This window comes from Chrysemys picta, chromosome 9, assembly GCF_011386835.1.
Source record: "Chrysemys picta bellii isolate R12L10 chromosome 9, ASM1138683v2, whole genome shotgun sequence".
NCBI classification, from domain to species: Eukaryota; Metazoa; Chordata; order Testudines; family Emydidae; genus Chrysemys; species Chrysemys picta.
The window spans coordinates 19,027,600-19,052,184 of NC_088799.1; the positions used below are offsets into that span (position 1 = coordinate 19,027,600).

A 24,585-nucleotide genomic window follows, 5' to 3' on the forward strand; every position below is an offset into this window, starting at 1 on the left:
CATTCATCCCTTTTTTTTATATGAAGCTAGTGAGAGTTTAGGATGAAACATCTTTTCAATCTCATCTTTTTGTACTGTAGGGATGTTTCTTATTAAAAACTAAAATCAAAATACTACTTATTTCCTAATCTTTTAGCTGGAGAACAAAACACATTGGCTGAAATCCTGGCCTCACTAATGCCATTGGACTTTGATGGGGCCAGGATTTCATCCAATGTATTTAGTGTATTTATATTTATGATGTTGCGGTGCATCTAAAGTAACTTGACTTAGCTCATAATTGTGTAAATGGGAGAGGAAGCTTCAATGTCTGCAAAAAACAACAACAACAACAAAAAATCCCTACCCTGCAAAAAAGTATTACAATAATAAAGGAGGGAGAGTGAATGAGATTTCTTGCCCTTTTTAATAACTCTTCCAAACCGGTGTTATGAGTGTTACAATGCTAACAATATTTTCACCTCTAGTGAAAAATGTGGTAGCTGGTGAAAAACAACTTTTAACTGACCAAACTTGTTTTTTATACTCTCTCAGTCTAGGAATGAGCAAATCAAGGTTTACTGAAGTAAGTGGAAATCTTTCCACTGACTTCAATGGGCTTTGGTTTATTAGGCACCAGTTTAGCTACAGTAAAATTCTCTCTCTAACACACCACCCTGACCCAGCAAAGCACTTCGGCATGTGCTTAACTTCAAGTTTGTGAATACTCCAACTGAAGTGGGACCCCAGCCTCCAAACTTTGGCTCCAAAATAAACCCTCACTTCATTTGAACATTCAGAAATAATATTTGTTTAATCTTTCTTTCATTATTTCACATTCCTGCATCCTGTTTTCTGGGCAGGAGTGCAAACAGAAATTACTACTAGTTATATTACAGCATCCAAAATTATGCTAGGTACTTAGAGGAACTTACAGTCTCATTTCATACATGACCCAATGAAGGGGCAAAAAATAAAACATGGAAGTGAAAAGCAATCAGGCTGACTGTTAACGTATCGGTGGGTGTAGTATAGAATAACAATGCTAGTCAATCCACAGTTAAGAGGAAAATCCTTTTATCCATATTTGTTACTTTCAGCTGCAGGGATTACTGGGAAGTGGTTCTTTTAAAAACATTAAGCAACAATTTTAATCTTTCTCTTCCTTGCCCATAACAAGCTAGTACACTTCGGAGAAAAGAGTCTAAGACATATTGCAATTATGACTAACAACCTTAAACTGCTGACTTCAAATTAGAATGGTTAATCAATATTTTCTAAGTCAACAAGTGCTATTTCAATTTTCTTGCAAATCATTTTTTAGCCACATTTCTACCTGGCAAACGATATAGTTGTTCAAAGTGGAATTGTGTATTTATTTGTGGAGATTCACTGAGAGTTAACACACTGCCAAGTTTATAAACCATTGACAAAACCCAGAGCTAGTCGGGATAATTGCCTATATAAACCATGGGCAAATGTTGGAAACCTATTTATATCATGATTAATTGGACAATGTGGAGCTGTCCTGCATGGGTACTGAAGGACTAAAATTCACACACTCCAAATCCAGATAGGTCAGGGAGTTTCAACTCAGTCCTTCTGCAGTCACTATTTCAGATTAGGAGCGGCAAAAGTAGCAGAGAACCCTGGTGCTCTCTCTGGAGGGGTTCCTCCTCCACAGAATCCATGTAAGTTTAGGTCCAGTTGTCAATTTACTGAAGTCAGGTAGAGCTGAGCAAGATTTGCCAGATTTGACCCCCCCCCAGATTAGTCTACTGGAGATAAATACCATAGCAAAACTTTTCAAACCTTAGGCTTCTACATCCATATTTAGGTTCGTAAACAAAAGGGACTTAATTTTAAAAAATGATGAACACCTCTAAAGCTCCCAATGAGGTCAGTGAGATTTGTGGGGTGCTCAGCAGACCTGAAAATTAGCTCCAACTTGTATTTAGGTGCCTAAATATGGATGTTGCAATCTAACTTTAGGCACTCTAGGGTTGAAACTGTTGGCCTATATGTTTAATTAAACATGGTAATGCATATGTTCTGTATACCTCCCCCCCAGTTTTTATTCAGGTCTCATTCAGACAGGCTGTATGGAGTTCGACTAGATGTGGGGCCCTTAGACTTGCCAACTCTGATATACTCTCTCCTTACATTGTAGCTCAATTCATGTTAAGTTCTAAGACTCAGGAATTCACAACCTAAAATATGTTTAATAGCAAATAGATATCTGAGGCCATCGTAATTCTAGTATATTGCATAATAGTTTCTGATTATCTAAGATGACTAGGAAAATTACTGTACTTTCATGACTGGAATCAAATTTGCTGGAGATCAGGCTTTGATGAATCCCTTGAATGGAAAAGAATGGGTAGAAACTGAAAAGGAAAGGATTGGACTATATTTCAGTGTGGGAAGTCAAATCCCATTTGTTTTGGGGCCAATAATATTTCAGATTCAAGGGCCATTAGGCAGAATGAAAGAGAACCACACTGGACAGGCTTTCTTCTGAGGGACAGAAAAGAGTCTTCTTCCTGAGCATGACAAACCCAAATAGAACATGTGGCGGCGGCAACATCAAAAGCGAATTGACTACTGTCCTTCATGTGTACGAGCACACGCACATGGGTTTCTAGTGTCTTTCAAGTTTTAATTGGATACTTTTTATTTCGAAAATGATTTTTCTCCCTTTGGCACTCTACTATCTTGCTACTTTGCATCTGATGAGGGCATGTGGAGCTGTTGGCAGCCCTTTGATAGTTCATGGCGTGCACTGGCCATGCTTCGGCTAATCCACTACTAATGCTGGTGTAAGAATAGGTGTTTTTAATCTGAATGTTTGTTTCATAAACAGCTGAATTGTGATTCCTGTTCTTTGTAGCAGCATAAACGCACCCTGGCATGTTATTTAGAAATAAAAAGGGTTGCAAGACCATATTTTTTCTTTTTCTTTTTCTTTTTCTTCTTCTTCTTCTTTTTTTTAATAAGCAACATTAATTTCAGAAAAAAAAGATCCAACAAACATAAACAAATCCCCAAACTATTACAATTTTAAATTACTCGCTCTTAACCACTGAAAGAAACACCCTTTTCTGCTTCTAGGTGACAGTTTATTTTTGCTGACTCTGTGGTTCTGTTGCTCATTTGGGTCAAGTTAGCAAGTATAAATTGTATTGCTCTTTTCATGAGAGCAAAAAATTTCTGTAAAGGATTTGGCCACCAGAGTAAAGTTTTTCCAGCATAAATTTGCGGTGTTCTTCCATGTGTACCTTTTACCTAGTGTATTTAGGGATACATACGAAAACACAGTGCTGATGTCAACTAAAAATCATGTCAGTCACCAGTTGTAGGAAATATTATTGGGGACAGCTTTTACAATCTCTAGCTACACTGCAGAATTTGATAGACAATCACAAAATACCCCTCCTCACCCTTCATCTCTCACAAACTGTATGGCAGGGAGCCAACACTTGTGCTGAAGGCACCATGAAGATTTATATATGGAAGCAAAAAGTTATCCTTAGACTTCAGTTATTCTTTCATTTTCCTATCTCAAGGTTCAGTTGTGCCACCTTTATTTGCCTGATGTAGTTCCCATGGCTAGATTTGGGTTGCTCTTTATGCAGGCACAGAGTGAAGAGAGGAGGCAAGTAGGTGCCTATCAACACTGAAATAGGGCCAGCTAAAATTATGCCCCTTGCACATCAGTGAGCACAGGGCTGATTCTGGGATGTTCCTCCAAGGCAGGCACCCTATATGCATCCACAGATGGGTGGGGAAGGGAACTGCTGGAGCCATGTCCACTCCCATGTGGACCTGGCTAGCCACATGGGTGGGGGAAGAATGCTGCACCCTCACAGGGGATAGCAGTTTGTGAAACACTCACAGCACACCAAGGAGGCAAACTGTGATCTGCCCCCAGTGGACCTCCTGGAGTAGTGAGACTCCATTCTGCTCGCCAGTGCAAGGCTCTGCCTTAGCTTTATGCATATAGCTCCATTGATTTAAATAGAACTACTGAGATAGTGAAGTGATCATCAAGGGGTTACGGGGGGTTTTCAGAGTATTATGGGTCGCACCCATGCTCCACCCTTCTCTTATTTCCTGTTAGTGGGTGCACTGCTTTCCCCTCCTTGCTCTGTTAGGTAGCCGAATAAAGCCATGGGTTCCCAGCCTGCAATACTGCAAGCAGAGTGTTTCTCGTATGCACTGAGCAGTCCCAGGACAAAAGCTGGCGGAGTCCAGTTCTACTCAAAATGAGAAAGAGTCAGTTGAATTTTGATTTTTGCTCTGCTTGAGCTATCACCCAGTGAGGTGTGCATAAACTTCTGCCTAAGCTTATTACTGTATGATACTATATTAAAAATGAGCAAAAACCTTTTCTGATCGTACAGGAGGAGTGCTTAAAAGAGGGCAAACCAAACATTTTACAGAGGGTGCAGTGAATGTGTGTGTGTGTGTGTGTGTGTGTGTGTAGAGGATCTGATTCTCATTATCTAGCGTTATATTTATAGTCTCTCTGCTAAGTAGTAGTAGTTGTTGTTGGGACATTGTAGACCAGTCCTCTGATGGAGCAGAAATCTGTGAGTCTGCTATTTTCTTAGAATAAGTGGTTTATTTAACATCACATACCCACCCATCCTTGAACAAAAATGTCCAGAAAGGGCACACAAATGCTGCCTCTTTTAGCCCAAACTTCAGTTCCTGGTTCTGAGGAAGCAACTCTGCCACAAGAATTGACTCTATAGAAATTAAGTCAGAGACCAAACTGGCTTGTGTTTGTAGCAACTGCTGCCCGCCCTCCAAGAAACGACATCACAAATACTTACAACTTCACAGTATTTCTTCAAAGACTGCACACTAGGTACTTGGCACATAAGGTCAAAACAAAGCAAAACAAACCACGCCCCCAGAACGAACAAACAAAAACAAGAACAAAAAATAAACAAAACCCTTGTTAGACTATGTGTAACAGCACCATCTTCTGGTGACTACCACCATAATTCATTTTTAGTAAGCAGAAGGTTAATATGGTGGCAAATTGTTCCCAATATGAATTGGTCTATAATGCTTTATGCTCCTTTAGTGTTGTGGAACCAGTTCCCAATGATTCAGTGTCTGTAAAATCTTTGTATTCTGCAATCTCTTGAAACAAAGAGATGTTGTTTTTGAGCAATTGATGAAAAAGAGACACTTTTTGATATATACTTTTAAGTGTATGTGTGAAGGTATTTAAAGTCTCACTTTAAGATTCCTTTACATTTCCAGAAAGTGGTGATGTGAATCAGGCCTTATATGTTTGCAAAATTAAGCCCTTTTCTTTGAATACATCCAGGGGTGAGAAAATAAATGGAAGAAGGGTGGGCTCAATCGATAAAGCCTCACAAAGTTGAACTATTCCTTTTTCAAGAGAAAGTACAAATGTAAAGGGAATTAACCTGCACACTCTGCTATTTAATGATTCACAGAAACCTTTCCTTAATATACAGCAACATGTTAATATTTGATTTGGCTACAACTTGTGTAATTCCAATTAATGTAATAGAATAAGATAAAATTATACATGGCCTGATTTTTGATCTCACAGGCACTCATTTCACACCGGGGTTACTTTATTGACTTTAGGTTATTGCTTTGTATTTATATCAACATACGTGATATCAGAGACAGGCCCACTATCTTTTGTATGTTGCAAAACAGTTGGGTTTATAAAAAAGATTGATGTACTTTGATTCTGAATACTACTACATGAAAAAAAAAAACCAATTCTTTATGAATGCCTTTAGTTCATACCTCTTAGGTAAGTTCATGCCCAATTCTTTCAAATGTCGCGTGAGAGACTGTGCATTATGAACTGTCATTCTGGGACTGAATCTGTCACAGCTTGAAGTGAAATATAATATATACATACCATTTATACCAGTGGTTTTTAGCCTGTGGTCTGCAGACCCAGAGGGTCTAAGATTTCCAAAGGGACCCTCACTTGCATTTGAAATTTTTTAGGTGTCCGCAAGTAAAAAAAAGATTGAAACCCACTGTTTTATACCGATCATGGGTGCAGTCCTGCAAATAAACAGCTGAGTACATTTGCACAAGGTACTATGAGAGGGCTCACTTGAATAAGTCTCTGCAGCATCAGGATCTATATTATTATGTGAATAAATGCGTATAATATCTACACCTCTATATGTTAGGTAGTGAGACTTTAGTTAAATTTTTTCCCCCCCTTTCCTAAATGATCTGATGAATAACATATAAGGATTTCATTAGGGAAAGATATTTAAGCAAATCCTATCATAATCTACGTCTTTTTTTTTCCCAGGACATGAATGAAATATCCAGCTTTATAAGAGGTTCAACAGTTGGCTGTGACCCAAACAATTTAAACTATCCTCCTTTCACTCCCAGTAAGTCTATAGTCTTTAATCATATGGCAAAAATACAAGTGTGTGTGAGATACAAGTAATCAATTATAATGAGATGAGGGAAATTTTTACCATTTTTTAATGTTTTATGTTCTAAACATTCCTAATGACAGAAAAGATGAGTATATAGTATGTTATCCTCAGTGGCTTAGGTACTGTTTCCAGAACTCCTGAAGGCGAATGGCTTTTTCCAGTAAAATGTTTCACCATTCTTCAAATTATTAGCTGCATTTGCTAAAGTAAATGTTGCCATTGCTTTAATTAAGTCAAGCAATAGTATTGATTTTCCTTTATCATTCATAGCTTTAGACCCGTAAGCATAACTAAACTGGAATTCTAATGTTTTATCAAGCAATAACTTATGTAACCCTGTCGCAGTATCTTGCCAGATCCAATAGTTCAATAATTAAGGGTGTCGTGGAAAAAGTCACCCACGCATTGATTTTAGTTCACAGACTCAAGCCTGAGGCCAGTTTATTGCAAAACATACTGACGCGTTGGGGTAGCAGTCCGAAAACTACCACGCCTAGCACAGCACGCAGGCTGCCTTTATTCCGTCAAATCGCAAGCATAGTACAAATAATACGTCATTTATGCGAAAATAAGAGTAGGGGTCTGTCCCTTTTTCCCGGTAGCTCCCTCATTATTTACGAGAATTAGGTGCCTATTGGGTGTGTGTGGGGGGGTTCTTGGTGGTTTCCGATATGGGTGGTACTTGGCACCAGTTGGGGTGTTGTTCTTGTATTGTTTTTTTCCGGGGTCATAGGAGTTTATTACGGGACGCCTACAGATGATATATGATTAGCTGGTTGGCGGATAGCTGGAACTATAGGAGAAGTTGACCTTTACTAGAAGCAATTTCTTCATATAGGCGGTTATTATGTTTTATAAACAAGCGGTTATCATGTTCTTACAGACAGGCAGTTATCATGTATTTCATAAACAAGCAGTTATTCTGTTGTTATGGCCTATTGCATTGCTTCCTTCCCCTCCCTCCTCTGGTCAAAGCCCATGACTGTATTTGGCAGGGAATTGAACAGCTTAGTTTGGTTCAGGCCCTGTCCTGTACTGTTTTATGTAAAGGCCGTATGTATAGTCAGCTTCTGTCAGAGGGCCTGAATTTGGGCCTTCGGTGTTACTTTGGCTGTCATAAAGAAGGCCACCTAGTTCTTTTTCCCCACAAGGATGAAGTTAAGCAATCTTTCCACATGCTTGTGAGCGGTTGCTCACAGGAATAGTCCCATTGGCATCAGTGCATCTGCTTGTACAAAGAAGTGGTCAACAAGGTGATGAAGGGCTGCACAATCTAGTACTTAGTGCAGAATTTTAGACTCCATTGAAAGTAAAAAATATCTATTTTTTTTTTCTGATCACACATAGATGTCAGGCTCTAATAAAAAGAGTGGAAAGATTTTGCTCTGTAAGAAATACAGTTGTAACCTTTTCCAGTGCAGTATTTAGGAGGTGGGAAAATGGGAAAGAAACGAGGAGCAGGGAATGTCTGTACAGAGCTGATTGGCACTTTGCACTCTAGCCGAAGCTGTGCTGCTCTGTGAGCAAGGCAGGACCCAGACTGCATCTCTGAGAGCTTACTTCTCCCTCTGTACTGAGGAGACCACACACCTGTGCTGGAGAAAGAGTAGCAGCACAGCAGTGGGTCTTCCCCTCTTAGCAGGATTTAGCAAAGCAAATAACCCATGCAGGGAAATAAGGAAGCTCCTTATGCCTCCTTACTCCCCTACACAGGCATGCAATCAAGGTGACAGTTAAGCCCATACTGAGCTACAGTTCTGCAAAATAAAGCAAGATTTATTAGTAAGAGAAGTGCTGGAAGGCAATGGCACTGAAGAGAGGTGGTGACTATTTAATATCACCTACAGAAATATGATAAAAAATTAATAATTTTATGTCCTGGACAAACTGAATCAGATTATATATCAGGGGTTGGCAACCTTTCAGAAGTGGTGTGCCGAGTCTTCATTTATACACTCTAATTCAAGGCTTTGCGTGCCGGTAATACATTTTAACGTTTTTTAGAAGTCTAAAGTCTATAAGTCTATAATATATAACCAAACTACTGTTATATGTAAAGTAAACAAGGTTTTCAAAATGTTTCAGAAGCTTTATTTAAAATTAAATTAAAATGCAGATCTTATCAGTTTAGTGTGATCCTTGCCCTTGCTTTTCCTTGCTAAGTTTTCCAATGTCTGGCATATATTTGGATACTTTAAGCTGCACACAGGCTTCTGAGTGATCAATTGTTAACCGGCTCCAAGAGAGACAGAGGACAGATTTAATGTGTGAAAATACCTGTTCACACAGGTATGTGGATCCAAATGCTGAAAGCATTGCAAACGCAATTTTCTTCAAACAGTTAAATTTCACTGGCAGGGACATCCAGCAGGTCAGAATAGAGGCCCCATGATCTCTCTCGGTAGCTTCAAGTGCGCTCCGCAGATCCACAAACTTTGATGTCCACAATTCTGAGCTTTTTAACTGAATGAGTTGCATTTTGAAATCTTCAACACCCATCCACTGAAATACAGCAAATTCAAGTCACTTTCGTTGAACTTTTCAGGTTTAATTAGAAAAGAAAACATTGGGCTAAGTCGCTTGAAATCATAGAATCATAGAATCATAGAATATCAGGGTTGGAAAGGACCTCAGGAGGTCATCTAGTCCAACCCCCTGCTCAAAGCAGGACCAATTCCCAACTAAATCATCCCAGCCAGGGCTTTGTCAAGCCTGACCTTAAAAACCTCTAAGGAAGGAGATTCCACCACCTCCCTAGGTAACCCATTCCAGTGCTTCACCACCCTCCTAGTGAAAAAGTGTTTCCTAATATCCAACCTAAACCTCCCCCTCTGCAACTTGAGACCATTACTCCTTGTTCTGTCGTCAGGTACCACTGAGAACAGTCTAGATCCATCCTCTTTGGAACCCCCTTTCAGGTAGTTGAAAGCAGCTATCAAATCCCCTCTCATTCTCCTCTTCTGCAGACTAAACAATCCCAGTTCCCTCAGCCTTTCCTCATAAGTCATGTGCTCCAGTCCCCTAATCATTTTTGTTGCCCTCTGCTGGAGTCTTTCCAATTTTTCCACATCCTTCTTGTAGTGTGGGGCCCAAAACTGGACACAGTACTCCAGATGAGGCCTCACCAGTGTCGAATAGAGGGGAATGATCACGTCCCTCAATCTGCTGGCAATGCCCCTACTTATACAGCCCAAAATGCTGTTAGCCTTCTTGGCAACAAGGGCACACTATTGACTCATATCCAACTTCTTGTCCACTGTAACCCCTAGGTCCTTTTCTGCAGAACTGCTTCCTAGCCATTCGGTCCCTAGTCTGTAACAGTGAACGGGATTCTTCCGTCCTAAGTGCAGGACTCTGCACTTGTCCTTGTTGAACCTCATCAGGTTTCTTTTGGCCCAATCCTCTAATTTGTCTAGGTCCCTCTGTATCCTATCCCTACCCTCCAGCGTATCTACCACTCCTCCCAGTTTAGTGTCATCTGCAAACTTGCTGAGAGTGCAGTCCACACCATCCTCCAGATCATTAATGAAGATATTGAACAAAATCGGCCCCAGGACCGACCCTTGGGGCACTCCGCTTAAAACCGGCTGCCAACTAGACATGGAGCCGTTGATCACTACCCATTGAGCCCGATGATCTAGCCAGCTTTCTGTCCACCTTATAGTCCATTCATCCAGCCCATACTTCTTCAACTTGCCGGCAAGAATACTGTGGGAGACCGTATCGAAAGGTTTGCTAAAGTCAAGGAATAACACATCCACTGCTTTCTCCTCATCCACAGACCCAGTTATCGCCTCATAGAAGGCAATTAGGTTGGTCAGGCATGACTTGCCCTTGGTGAATTCATGCTGACGGTTCCTGATCACTTTCCTCTTCTCTAAGTGCTTCAGAATTGATTCCTTGAGGACCTGCTCCATGATTTTTCCAGGGACTGAGATGAGGTTGACTGGCCTGTAGTTCCCCGGATCCTCCTTCTTCCCTTTTTTAAAGATGGGCACTACAGTAGCCTTTTTCCAGTCATCCGAGACCTTCCCCGATCGCCATGAGTTTTCAAAGATAATGGCCAATGGTTCTGTAATCACATTCACCAACTCCTTTAGCACCCTGGGATGCAGCGCATCCGGCCCCATGGACTTGTCCTCGTCCAGTTTTTCTAAATAGTCCCGTACCACTTCTTTCTCCACAGAGGGCTGGTCACCTTCTCCCCATACTGTGCTGCCCAGTGCAGCAGTCTGGGAGCTGACCTTGTTTGTGAAGACAGAGGCAAAAAAATCATTGAGTACATTAGCTTTTTCCACATCCTCTGTCACTAGGTTGCCTCCCTCATTCAGTAAGGGGCCCACACTTTCCTTGACTTTCTTCTTGTTGCTAACATACCTGAAGAAACCCTTCTTGTTACTCTTAACATCTCTTGCTAACTGCAACTCCAAGTGTGATTTGGCCTTCCTGATTTGACTCCTGCATGCCCAAGCAATATTTTTATACTCCTCCCTGGTCATTTGTCCAATCTTCCACTTCTTGTAAGCTTCCTTTTTGCATTTAAGATCAGCAAGGATTTCACTGTTAAGCCAAGCTGGTCGCCTGCCATATTTACTATTCTTTCTATACATCAGGATGGTTTTTTCCTGCAACCTCAATAAGGATTCTTTAAAATACAGCCACCTCTCCTGGACTCCTTTGCCCCTCATGTTATTCTCCCAGGGGATCCTGCCCATCAGTTCCCTGAGGGAGTCGAAGTCTGGTTTTCTGAAGTCCAGGGTCCATATTCTGCTGCTCTCCTTTCTTCCCTGTGTCAGGGAAATCTGTCAGAAAATTCTGATTCCAGGTCTTGCATGTACTTTCCAATCTCATCGACATTGACAGTGCAACGTGTCGATAGCTCTTTTATGAGTTGGAAGTAGCGGAAAGTAGAAGTTTGAATATCCCTGGAAAAAACTGCTAGTTTCACAACAAATGCTTTCCAGGCTTCATAAAGATCCAGAACTGTTTGCCCTGCACCCTGGAGACAGAAGTTGAGTTCGTTTAGGTGAGCGGTGATATCAATTAGAAACATGAGCTTACACAGCCATTTGTCATCATCCACTTCGGGGTAGTTTTGTTCTTTTTCCGACAAAAAGGCCTTGATTGCATCAAAACAGTTTACAAAGCGCACCAAAACCTTGCCACCACTTAGCCACCGAATGTTTTTTTTCTGATGTCAACTCCTCATTCTTCAAAATGGTTTACAAAACTTTCCAGTGTATCTTACCCCTTTGTTGTGCCATGCAGGGGTTTTAGGCAACAAAGTTCCTCTTGTATTTCATCAGAAGCACAATATCGTACAACAACTGCCGAACGTGGAACATCGCTTATATCCACGGGGACCCCGTCTGGCAAGGGGCCAGCAGCTGGAACCCCAGAGCAGCAACTGAGCGGCTCAGCCCGCCACCGCTGTGGGGTTTCGGTTGCTGGCTCCTGCCAGCCGGGGTCTCAGCCCACTGCCAGCCTGGGGTTCCTTCACCCAGGCCAGCAGCGGGCGCTGAGTGGGACTGGCAGTGGGACCCCAGCTGGCAAGAACCGGCGGCGGAAACCCCAGAGTGGCGGCGGGCTGAGTGGCTCAGCCCGCACCGCATGCCATCAAAAATCGGCTCGCGTGCCACAGATTGCCGACCCTTGTTATATATCAATGCACTAAACTCCACTCTGATACAAAAGCTGCATTTATAGAAGTATTAGAGGTAATGGGTGAATTGTTTTGGGTTCGCATATTGATTGCCATGAGGTATAGGGAGCTCCAAAGCAGAAAAGTACCACAGTTTAAACACACATGAATAAAGCCAGTGTACCTCAATCTAGCTTAACCTACTGTCATATGATATGATATTGACAAGCACCCATTGTTTCATTCTTGAACCACTGTGGTGAATGTAAATACTAAACAAAAAGGGCCCCTGCATTTTGTTATGTATTAAGATAAAAGATTGCAAATATTCAAAATAAAGGCGTACTCCAATGTTGTCATATCATTTTCTAAAGGTATTCTCGATGGACTCATGTATTCAAAGACACTTTGCATGGATTCAGTGCAATCTTGGGGAAAACACTATGATGTTCACAGTCTATATGGATATTCCATGACTCTATCTACTGATAAGTAAGAACTGCTTTCTAATAATTGTTACATAAAGGCATACTAGAGTATGTGGCTTAAAGTTGCAAAAGTGAAGTGATTAGTGAATTTTAGGTACCCACTTTGAAACTCTTTAAAGGAGTTTGATTTTCAGAGATTGTTGAGCATCTGCCTTCTGGGAATCAGGTCCTTCTATGGTTTCTGAAGCTGGACATCCAACACTGAAGCACCAAAATTCATTAGCCTGTTATAAAATTTAGGACTATGTGGCCAGTTTGCTTGTAGAATCAGTTAATGGAAGGAAGACCCTGCATTACTATTTAAAGTTCAACTCAAAAAGTCTTAAAATTTGTGTTGTCTTTAAAAGTGCTAGTGAACTGCCAACCATGTTTGAATCATTTTCAAAGTTGGTGTAATTTCAAGACTATTTCAATCAAGTTTATTTCTGTTTGAAGAACAAATAAAGCCATGGTTCTGGTTCTGGTCCTGGCTAACACAGCCCACAGGACCACTATCCTGGTAGATATGTGTCTTCACCTCATCCCATTTTGCATCTAAAGTTTCCAGTTAGTCACACATCTCCTCCATGACAGGTTCTGAATTGTGGAGTGTTAGAATAGAGGGGCTCTCTCTGTGCTTTGTTCTCTGCTTCTCTAAGCAGTGGGTTTAAAAAAATCATAGGTTTCAACATTTCCTTTCTCCCTACACTCAAATTGGTAGCTTAACATGTTGGACCCTCAACTGATCTAAACTGGTGCAGCTCCACTGAAGTAAAGCCAGTATATTCCAATTGAGTATCTGGCCCAAAGTTTAGTGGGCTAAACAGTTTCAGAAAGAGAACTTATTTAGAGTTAATGTCAGGAGCTCAGCTAAAATACATCTGGCTAACTGGAAATGAGACAACATCCCTGGGCCTTATTATTTTTTATGAATTAATGATTTTTAATTAGCAATGTGGAAAACAGATAATCTATCAGAGTTCAAGTACATTTACCATGTGGTATTAATTCCAGTTTCATTTAATTTTCAGAGCTATACAAGCTGTTTTCCCTGGAAAAAGAAGCCTTACTATTTCTAGGTCTACTTTTGCTGGATCAGGCAAATACACAGGACATTGGCTAGGGGATAATGCTGCTACATGGAATGATCTGAGATGGGCGATACCAGGAATGCTGGAATTTAACCTCTTTGGGATACCTTATGTATGTCACAGTTATTTGGGATCACCCTTCAAAGCAACAGATTAAGAATTAACAATGCAATCTTTTCATATAGTTGCTTGCTATCTAATCAAAACCAATATACATAATGACCTTGTTCTTTAAAACATTGGCAGAAGTCCAGAAAAAACAAACAAGCAACTCTCATCCCTCATGTACAGCTTTACACAATTGGCTGGATTAATTATGGTGCTGTTGCTACTGATTTTTGACGTCCTCTGAAGTATCAGGTATAGGCCACTCCCATAGCTGGGTTTCTGACTAGATGGACTTATGGTGTGATCAAGTGTACTCTGTCCTAGTATACTCTGTCCTATGTTTCAAGCTATCTGTCACCCTTTATAATTGTTTTATCTTCAGTGATTAGCTCTACGAGCTGACGTTATACAGTGTTTTGCCACTGCATTGGCAGTTGGATAGGATTGCTCATTTATAAATGAATTAAATGGCCAAATTCCATCTTCAAGATTTGCATTTCTGTGATTGTACTGTGATGCCATCTTGTAGACTGCTTACTGTTATTTAATTATTTCTTAATCATTTATTTATGGTAGCACCCACACTGTGTTAATGTTTTCCAACAAAAGTACTCGAATTAATGTATTTAACACCAAGCCACTCGTTTCCCCATCATGCCACTCTCTTCCCTTTTAACTTCTCGCTAGTCCGTTCTGATGCGCCTTTCACACTGAAATAGGAAAAGGAAGGTGTTTTTTTTAAATGGTGGACAAATTTCAGAGGCGATGTGCAAGGTTGAGCCCTTTACACTCAGTTGGGATCCATCAGAGCTACTTGGAAAAATACTTCGTATTATTGCCACCAATGTGCAAAAGAATGTAAGGGTTCGTCACCGTGGCCCAGTGTGATCTACTGGGTGTGTGAATTGCAGTGCACACTAAAAAGTTTCACTGAAAGTGCCCCGTGTAGACTCTGAGAGAACTAAAAAGTACTCAGTTTGTGTTAACATGGTCCTGTTTGAAATAGGACTTAAGTTTCTTTATTACATTATAACATTTGGGGTATAAACTTAAAATCAAGTTTAAAAGAAATTTTGAAAAATATTAGAGCATTTTTTTAAAAGGACATATACCTGACATTCCCCCCTTCAAATAATAATCTTTGATAATGGCTGTGTGTTATTCAGAACAGAAGCCATTTGACAGCTTTGGGTCTGAGTGAAATTAGATCTGAAAGAAGAAAAGTGTCAGGTGGAAATATGCTGAACACCTCTCTCAGCCTGGCTATTGTGGCAATTCAGGATATGTTGATTATTCACTGGAAATTATTCATTTCAGTTTGCATATCATCTTTGTAAGACTGGTAGTATGCCAATTAAAAATATGTGTAGAGATGTAGTATGCTGTATAATACATATAGGGTATATACAGCATTTTGACACACACACTATTTGTGTATAATTTTTTAGATTGGTGCAGATATTTGTGGTTTCTTTGATAATGTCACAGAAGAACTTTGCAGACGATGGATGCAAGTTGGAGCATTTTATCCATTCTGCAGAAATCACAATGCTGAAAATTACGCGGTAGGTTACAAATACTCTTAAAAAGTTCCTTAAAGATATAATTACATTACCAATTTCCTACTACTGTTGTATCAATGAACTTACAAGTAGACTACTAGCATTCTGTATCTCCACTAGCACAAAAGAACTGGAACAAATCCACCGTAATGTAATTATTTCTGTTGTCCTTAGTTAATATTTACTCAGTCATTGAAACAACTGCTGTCCTACTAGCATAGTGTAGGCATTCTGTCTCCTGCATTCTAATACTCTGTTCAATTAGGTTTTCTGGTCCAAGTGAGCTATATAGGTCACTGGATTGTAGCTGATAATTTTACATTCGTAGGCTGTCTTAATGAAATTCTAACTCCAAAAGAGTCACCTCCATTGGAAATAATTGTATGTACTGTGCCAAGTTCACCACTGGAATCAGCAGCTGCAACCTCATTGTGTCACTGTTCATGTGGACTCCAATAGAGTTGCAGCTGCTAATAGTGGATCTGGCCTACAGTGTTCTCCAAAACACGTTTCCTTCTTCATGACAACCATAACAATCCAACCTTTATTTTCAGCCTCAGGATCCGGCTATATTTGGGGCAGATTCTGTTTTGGTGAGATCATCAAAGAACTACTTGAACATTCGATACACTTTACTGCCCTACCTCTACACCCTTTTTTACAAAGCTCATACACAAGGAGACACAGTAGTGAGACCACTTCTTCACGAGTAAGTTCACTGATCAAAATATGCATAAACAGTATTTTTTGTTGGAAAGAGGGAATTCAATAGGGCAGAGTTTGATGCTATTGTATACATCATATTTATAATACAATAGCTTTTAAGAAAGATCAGTCATAAATCACATCTAGCTGTCTAAATTATTATCATTTGCTCTAACACCTGCTATGAACGGTATGAAATGTCAGTGGTAAATAAGAAAATGACTTTTTGGCATGCTGCACATTCTAGAAGTTGCATTTCCTAGCTCTTAAACTCTTAAACAAACTATTTCTAAACAGGAAATATATGAAAAATATAATTATAAACTAAATAAGGAAACACGGGAATGTATTTCTGGCATTGTCTGATTTTTCTTCATATCGAGATTAAAAACAAGCTATAGTGTTATAAATTTCCAGTTATCAGTGTTGCCATTCTTCTGTGCTGATTCCAGGCAATGTAGTGTTACCCATGGCAATACTCAAACAAACAAAATAAATTCTGCTACTTTCTCCATCTTTTAGGTTCTATTCAGATGAAGCAACGTGGGCTATTGATCGACAGTTCTTGTGGGGCCCTGGTCTTCTTATCACTCCTGTACTGGACCCAGTATGTTTGATTGTATATTAAAATCTATCTTTGAACTCTTTGAGCACTGACATTCATATTATTTAGGACTCAATTTTGCCCCTAAACATCACTGTGTATCTCTAAAATTTGTAATAGCTAATACAATGGAAGGCACCCTATTGTCTTTACATTAGACCATTTGTTTCCTTGGATTCTTCTATGCTGCAAAGAATACATCTGACTTCTGGCTGTTCTCCTTGTAGCTGATTGGTTGGATAGGTTTACCAACATACACATGTTGACCAGATAATTTCATCAAGTAACCAGTGAACCATGACCTAGCAGAGCAAACATCAGTTATAGCTAAACTAATGCAGAAACACTTATGAATGTGACCATTCACAAGCAGGTAGATCAGAGGGACAGGACATGATACAATTGTTTGTCAAGCCATGTTTCTAAAATTCACAAGCAGCTTCTCTTCATCTCTTTGTAATTTCACTGGAGAACACCAAGATCATGGATTATTCATGTTGCAATGATGACCCTCATTAATTCAAAATTTCCCCTTTGGCCCTCAATCTCACATATGCAATTGCATTTTTCAAGCTCTATCATAATACATTTGTTAAGTGTACAAAACAAGGCATATCTGAAAAGAAATATCTGGAACAAAGTAACACAAAAGGAGATTTTGGGGTAATTGTAAATATCAAATAAGACATGAGTTTGCAACATGATACAATATCAAAATGAGCTAGTGTGATTTTTGAGCTGCATATCACACACAAGTATCGTATCATGGAGCAGTGATGTAATAGTCCCTCTATGGTTCTGATGTGACTTTGCTAGCATTATTATATGCATTTATGGGTATCTCCATTCTACTAACATTTTAACAAGTTGGTGGGATTCAGAGAAAAGCAACATTGATTAGGAGCTAGAAGGACTGATTCATGAAGAAAAGTGAAAAGCAAGAGCTGTGCATAGCTTGGCTAAACAACATTTAAAAGGGAGGGCTATGATAACAGTCTACAAACATCTGAAGGTGTAGATACCCCAAAAGAATTATTTAGTTTGGTACAAGGGGATATGACTAGGAGAAATGGGATAAAAGAAAGGAAGAATTGAGGCTAAGTATCAGGGACAATTTCTGATTGTCCCATCTACAAGGAACGTGACAGAAGCCTCATTGCATGGCACATTTAAAATGAGACCAGATAGATCAGTAATAAGCCTACTTTAGGGCATAAATCTTCATTGCACATGGATGAACAAGGACATTTTTTTTCTATTCTAACTTCTGTGATACTGGGGGAAAAAGTCTTATACGTTGACCAGACCATTATAGAGAAAGGTCCTTCTTAGTAAACAAAAATCAGAACAAATATCATTGAAATTCTCTTGTCAGCTTGAAATTGTCACTTTGGAAATGCTGCTTTAGTTGCTATTTGATTTGTCTTCAAATATGAAAGATGTTTCTTTATTCTCATTTCAGGGGGTGGAAACAGTGACAGCATATATTCCTGATGCAGTATGGTATGACTATGAAACAGTAAGTAAATGCATATAATAATGCTGGGCTGAGTCCATGTCTGTGTGTTCTTCTCAACATTGTCCTCTACGGGATGGGTTGTGATTGTTAGACCTGGTAGAGGAGATAAACATGAAGGAAGCAGAAAGTTGAGAGAGAGAGAAGGGAGAAATGGAGGAGAAGATGGGAGAGAGATAATTAAGGGAAGGAGGAGGAATAGATAGAGAGAAAGGAGAAGAGAGAGAGTTTGTAACAAATGTTAAGCAAGATTTATGTTTCTTCTACATTCTGTACAGTGCTGTTAACAACAACATCAGTAAATAAATAGTAAAATATAATAATAATACTTGCAGTCTCTTCTGGGCATTCAAACACTGGCATGATATCCTTATTTCTAAAGAAATTAAATTCACCACTTCTGTGCCAATTCTTCTGCCTGTTGGCTGAAGAAGGAAGGTAAGGTTCTACCCTGTGCTTGACACAGGACAGCGTCTACTTTCAGCCTTCCAAGATGAATTGGCTTTTCTTTGTGTGTTGATCGTGTTGGAATCAAAAAGTAAATGTTTTTTGTTTGCTGTTGTAATGTAGGGTGATTTTCTGAGGTAGTAGGCAGACAGTGTCTGAATAGACATTCATGTATTATAACTGGAGGAACTGGAATGGAAGCTCAGGATGTGAGGAAACCATTCTCTGTAGTGAGTAATGTAAAATACCCATTTTCTTTTCCATTCCCATAAATTAGGGTGGAAGAGTAGTATGGAGAAAAAAACAAGCAGAGATGTATCTCCCAGCAGACAAACTAGGACTTCATCTGAGAGGAGGCTACATTTTTCCTATTCAGCAACCAGCTAATACAACATTGTACAGGTACGTTTTAAGGCTGAGCACTCTGATCACACTATTCCGTAATGTGATTTCAGGAGTGGGCTCAGAATTGTCAGATTTCAAACCATTGGGTGTATCATACGGGAATGTCTGAAGTCAATTGCATCCTACTCTCTTTAGTCAGGCTAAAGTCCCACTGTAGCCAGGGGTGCAGGATCAGTACTTCAGTGGTATTTGGATCAGGTCCTGAAGCTCTACAGTCAAACATATGGCCCAGTTTGCTTGTCAATTTGCACACAGAGGGTTAAATTGTAGCTTTGTCACAAGTCCTGAGTAAGTGTCAACGTGCCCGAGGAACAGACTAGAAACCAGACACAGACTCTCAATCTGGTCTCTGGGTCCCCCTTTGCTCCAGAGAAGTGGGGGTAAGTAGTCTGCACCAATTTGTCCCTCTCCCTGCTAGCCCATATGTGTGATTAGCAACACTGTGGTGAATACTGTCGTCCATCTCTACTACTGATGAAAGGGATGCTCCCTTGTTGCCCTGTGTGAATATGAAGGATCAGTTGCTCAGGCTGATTATTGCCTGTGAGAGAAAGTGTGGATGTTAGACCAAATTCCTTTCTTGGAATAACAGATTGATACCCACGTAATTAAGAGGAAAAAATGATCTATTGGGTTTAGTATTTAAACTTTGAGATTGGTAATAGCTGAAAGCATTGACATACTTTCATGATTAATGCAATAATACGAATACTGGTTAATTACATGTTAATTTTGTGTAATAATTTTTAGTCCTGCCACACATTTTCATCCATTTCCATGAAAATGAAAGGCAATTCCTCCAGGTGAAAAGTAGCTTAGAGAAAATCTGTTCTGTTGTGAAATTTTTAAAATCTCTCAGCCAAAAAATGGTGAAAGGAAATCTGCAAAATTTTGCAAACACAAAACCTCAGTTTTTAACATGAAGATTTTGGAAATGAAAATTGGTAGAGTCAATATTTTTTCAAGATGCATCAATATAAACAACTTCTAGATATCATTTATATTCTTCAGAGAAAGTCTTTCATTTTACAGCCGCAAGAATCCGATGGGACTTATAATTGCATTAGATGACAATAAACAAGCAGCTGGAGATTTATTCTGGGATGATGGAGAATCTAGAGGTAGGCACATTAGATACACGTAACATTTGAAGTATTAGTATATTTGAAAATAATGATCTTAATTTTTTCATTGGTTTCATGGATCAATAATTTTACATTATGCAAATTAGTGGTATACTTACAAATTATAAATGTTACAATCAGGGGGCCCAGTCTTGCAAATTGTTACTCATCTGAATAGTTCAGTGGGACATTAGTGAGGGTTTGGATATGCAACCTCAAGTGGAGGAAATGTAATGTTCTATTCACAATGAAGGGACTGAAAGTTGTTAGAACTGTTGTTTGCTTGTTAATATGAAAAAAGGCTTATATTAACCTTTAAAAAAATCCAAAGTTGTATACCACATTCCTGGCATATTTTTAATAGACTAAAAGGTGAATTCTACTCTCAAATTCGATGTTGTATATCCAGATTAATTCCAGTGGATGCGAAGCTAGCTTGGGTATGTCTACACACAGATGCAGTCACACATCTGAATCACTGTGAACATACCCCTAGATATGGGCCTAAATACAGACAGTGATAAAGTTGGGTGCTAAAAGTGAGGCATCAAATCCACAAACAAACAAACAAATATTTCATCACTGATTTTGTTTAATACATTTAATCAAAATAATAATTTATAAATGTATTCATTTGTATCAAATGTCCAACTTATCAAAATAAAATATCTGAGTTTTATCCCTTTAAAATACCATAGTTAGTAATGATAAGGTTGAGATTAAAGCTAATTTGGAAATTAAAGGGAGTTTGGATTTTGAATTATAAAATAACTGGCTGTGATTTCTAGAGGCGCCTAAGGAGTTATGCAGCCAAATTCCATTGAAATTTACTGGGATCTGGGCACCTAAATCCTTTCTTTGACAATCCCAGCCTTCGTCCTTTTTATTATACTTTTGTTAGACAAACCAGCAAGCAGTTTAAATATTTATTCCAAAATGACTTCCTGAAGACCTTTTATTACACACTCAGGCTTTTATTAAAAAAAGATTTAAGGACTTGTATGTGATAGTTTTTATTGTTTGTTTGTAACCCATTGCAGCACCTTATTAAAAAAAAAAAGCTAAGGGTTTGGTTTGTGGCATATGCCCATTACAACTAATGTATTTCAAGAATACCTGGTTTTCAGGAAGTTCTGACCTTGCATTTTTAATCTAACAGTCTCATGCTATCCATAGAGAGAAGGAAATAGAAAAAGAATTTGAGCATGATTTAGCCATGCTGGATAAGTTTAAGAAGGAATTTAAGGAGAAATGTCTCAGCAATAAGGGCTTATGCATAATGGAGATGGTCAAAGCACCACCGGGGAGGTCAAGAATAGATTACACTATGTCATTCCACTAATGTTTCTAGTCCTGCAAAATATGGCCCTGATCCTGCAAACACTTGCGCATTTGAGCGTTTTTATACACAGTTCTCACTGAGTGAAATGGAACTTCTCTTGTGCATAAATGTTTTCAGGACTAAGATCTAAAGGTGGTGGGAAGGTTATATAGGATTGCTCGTGTTAACTGTTCTGATTTCTGTCTATGATTCTGTCAGCTACTGACTGTCTAGTACTGAAATTCATTCTAACCTCTATGTTCAGATATACACTATCGTTTGATCTGTAAAACTGTTGAATAGATCACCCTTGACCTCTGTAAATGTGCTCAAGTTGGAGAACTCAGAGAAAATTTAAATATAGTCTCCCTAATAAGCCTATCTGTAAAATTATTCTGGGATTCTGCTACTGTTCCCCTGCCACCAACTCACCTGTTCACAGATCAGTTTTTCATTGAGATGCGAGAGGTCCCAAAATGGTCCACACTAACCCTAAACTTCTCACTAAGTGGCAGACCTAATTGTGGGGAAAGACCAGAAGGCTGCTGCCCATCTGATTCTCCTGTTGTGGGACACCTGGCTGGCTACATCATCCTAACTTCTCTCTCAGCCCCAATTCCAAGGTGCTGCCATCGTCCTAGGGGGTCAGCCTTCATCCACATACTTTAGCTGTGAAGGACTCGGTCTCTCTTCTGGGTTTCACTGCTGTTCCTTTAAACTATAAAGTGCCAGTCTACAATTCCCTACGATCACATTGTACTCTGTAAATCTTAACTCGGAATATTGAGTATCTGTGTCCTGATATTGAAGAACTGGGGTCGTTAAGAGGAAGTTATTTCACTACCTCAAGTAGGAGGGCACCAAGCTAGCTGGGTGCCAGAAAGCGGGGCTGCTTGTGCTCCGAAGGATTATGATATGATGATTTTGCTTGATATTGTTGAAAGTGTATTTTTAAAGATCTATGCAATAACAGATACGTATTCTACTTATAGAATCCAGTTCTTATTGTTTTGACTCTACCAGTTCTGAGTCATGCAAAACGTTTCAAACTGTCCATGCTCTTTCAAGTCTCATGAAACTCTGGGCTGCCTTAAAGAAAAACCGTTATGGTTTGGCTGATAATTGCTGCAATAAATATTGAATGCCCTGGGCAGTTGCTGATATTTCTACAGAGGGAACATGTTCTTTTTCAAGATCTGAAATAACTCAGATTTTATTGTACTAATATTGAGAAACAAAATTATATGAACTGTTATGATTTTTTGATCATTTTCTAAAACAAGTCTTCCTAAGAACTTATGAGTTGCAATCTTCCTTAGAAATTGTTCACAATTTACTAGCAACCACAACCTTCTTCAGGTCTGTCTTTTTTTTTTTTTTTTTTAAATCCCACACTGCAGTGTTTAGTAATCAACTCTTACATTTGCTGCCAGTGAGGTATTTTATTCCCTGTTTCATAACTACATTAGATAGAGTATAAGTATAATAGAAACTCTTTGCATAATAGATAATTGTTCAAAATATTTCAAAGAGTTAGCTTTGAAATATGGATATAAGGTTAAAAGAAAGTGTATGCAATCCTTCTGGCAAGTAGCATTTTAATTACAGTGCAGCTGAATATCAAGTTTAGGCTCTCTTTATGGCAATTGCATGGCAAAGAACTATGTGCAAGTAATGTTATTACTTTGCAAAGTTAAGCACTCAAAAGTTAGGAAATTTCAGAATTGAGATTGCGTGTACACACACACACACTACACACACATACGCTGCACACACACACACAGGTTGTGCATGCTGCACACGCACAGTTACATGCTGTTTTTTTCCACAGGACCCCTGCCTTGTTTCTATCCAGATTTGGTAACGCACTTAACCCCAGGAAGTCAATGGGCTACTCATATATACCCCGATATAACACTGTCTTCGGGAGCCAAAAAATCTTACCGCGTTATGGTTGAAACTGCGTTATATTGAACTTGCTTTGATCCGCCAGAGTGCGCAGCACCGCCCCCCTGGAGCACTGCTTTACTGCTTTATATTCGAATTCGAGTTATATTGGGTTGCGTTATATCGGGGTAAAGGTGTACTTACAGTTAAGCATGTGTGAAGTGCTTTGCCTTAGAGCATAAGGATTTTGTAGTATGTTTCCACAGATTTGCCTTTATAACAGCTTTTACTGTAGTCATTCTTTAACATTCTGCTCTTTAAAAAGAATTTAAAATAGAAAAAGAGCATACGTTTAAAGCAGGTAAATATCCCCATAATGTAGGATCAGTTGCATGGACATCAGGGTGTGCAAAGGAGTTTAGTAAATCTTCATTTGTCCCTCACTGGAAGGTATGCAAGACAGGAATTATGTCTTAATATCAGTTTGCACAGCACCTAGCACAGTGGTGTCCCTAACTTGATTCAGACCTCTGGGTGTTACTATAATAATAATTTAGCAATCTATTGGTTTCTAATTGTGACACAATTCTATGCTCAACTTGTCAGTAATGCTGGGTAATTTCTGCACTGTGCTTAGAAAGTGTTAATTTCTCTCTCAATATTTTAGGTACAGTGGAAAGTAAAACCTACATTTATTACCAGTTTTCAGTTACCAATGTAAGTAATTTTTCATAATGTTATTTTCATTGTGTTCATTTTAATCTGTAATGTTTTCAGTTAATCAGAGCATCATGTTTCGTTGTTTGTTCATTCATTCTTTTACTAACTTTTACATATCATAAAAGCACCCATATTTCCTGACAGGTAATAAAATTGACATACAACTATTTATCAAATAGTAGAACTGCAAGGTGATGATTGCCTTCAACTCTCATCATACCAATGGGAGTTTTGCCTGAGTAAGGGAGGAGATGCAGTTCTATTAAAAATGCAGTAGTGGACTCTATAAAATGTATTTTAATTTATTTCTGCACAAACTTTTTTGGTTTTAGACTAGACAGATATTCTGTCAGTAGAAATAAATGTATTTGCTAACAAATAATACTTTGATTAGGACAGCAATTCTATCATTTCTTACATATTAAAAAGCGTCATAAAGTCCGCACATAAGGCTGAATGTGTCCGTTCTATGGGGATGATGAACTAGGGTAGGGAAGGAGTGTTGCATCTATTGCATCATTCACTCCTTCCTTTGACCCCA

General features: G+C 39.1%; 1 protein-coding gene across 2 annotated transcripts in view; it reads left to right on the forward strand.

The window, feature by feature from the left end:
• SI (sucrase-isomaltase) overlaps window positions 1-24,585 on the forward strand; it is a 158,207-nt gene that overhangs the window by 38,736 nt on the left and 94,886 nt on the right. For both annotated transcript variants that reach the window (XM_065557834.1, XM_065557833.1), the window contains exons 14-23: window positions 6,311-6,395; window positions 12,462-12,579; window positions 13,586-13,757; window positions 15,202-15,318; window positions 15,870-16,024; window positions 16,543-16,627; window positions 18,087-18,143; window positions 18,865-18,989; window positions 20,025-20,113; window positions 23,992-24,041. In XM_065557834.1, the coding sequence (XP_065413906.1) occupies window positions 6,311-6,395; window positions 12,462-12,579; window positions 13,586-13,757; window positions 15,202-15,318; window positions 15,870-16,024; window positions 16,543-16,627; window positions 18,087-18,143; window positions 18,865-18,989; window positions 20,025-20,113; window positions 23,992-24,041 (1,053 nt within the window). The remainder of the gene's footprint in view (window positions 1-6,310; window positions 6,396-12,461; window positions 12,580-13,585; window positions 13,758-15,201; window positions 15,319-15,869; window positions 16,025-16,542; window positions 16,628-18,086; window positions 18,144-18,864; window positions 18,990-20,024; window positions 20,114-23,991; window positions 24,042-24,585) is intronic.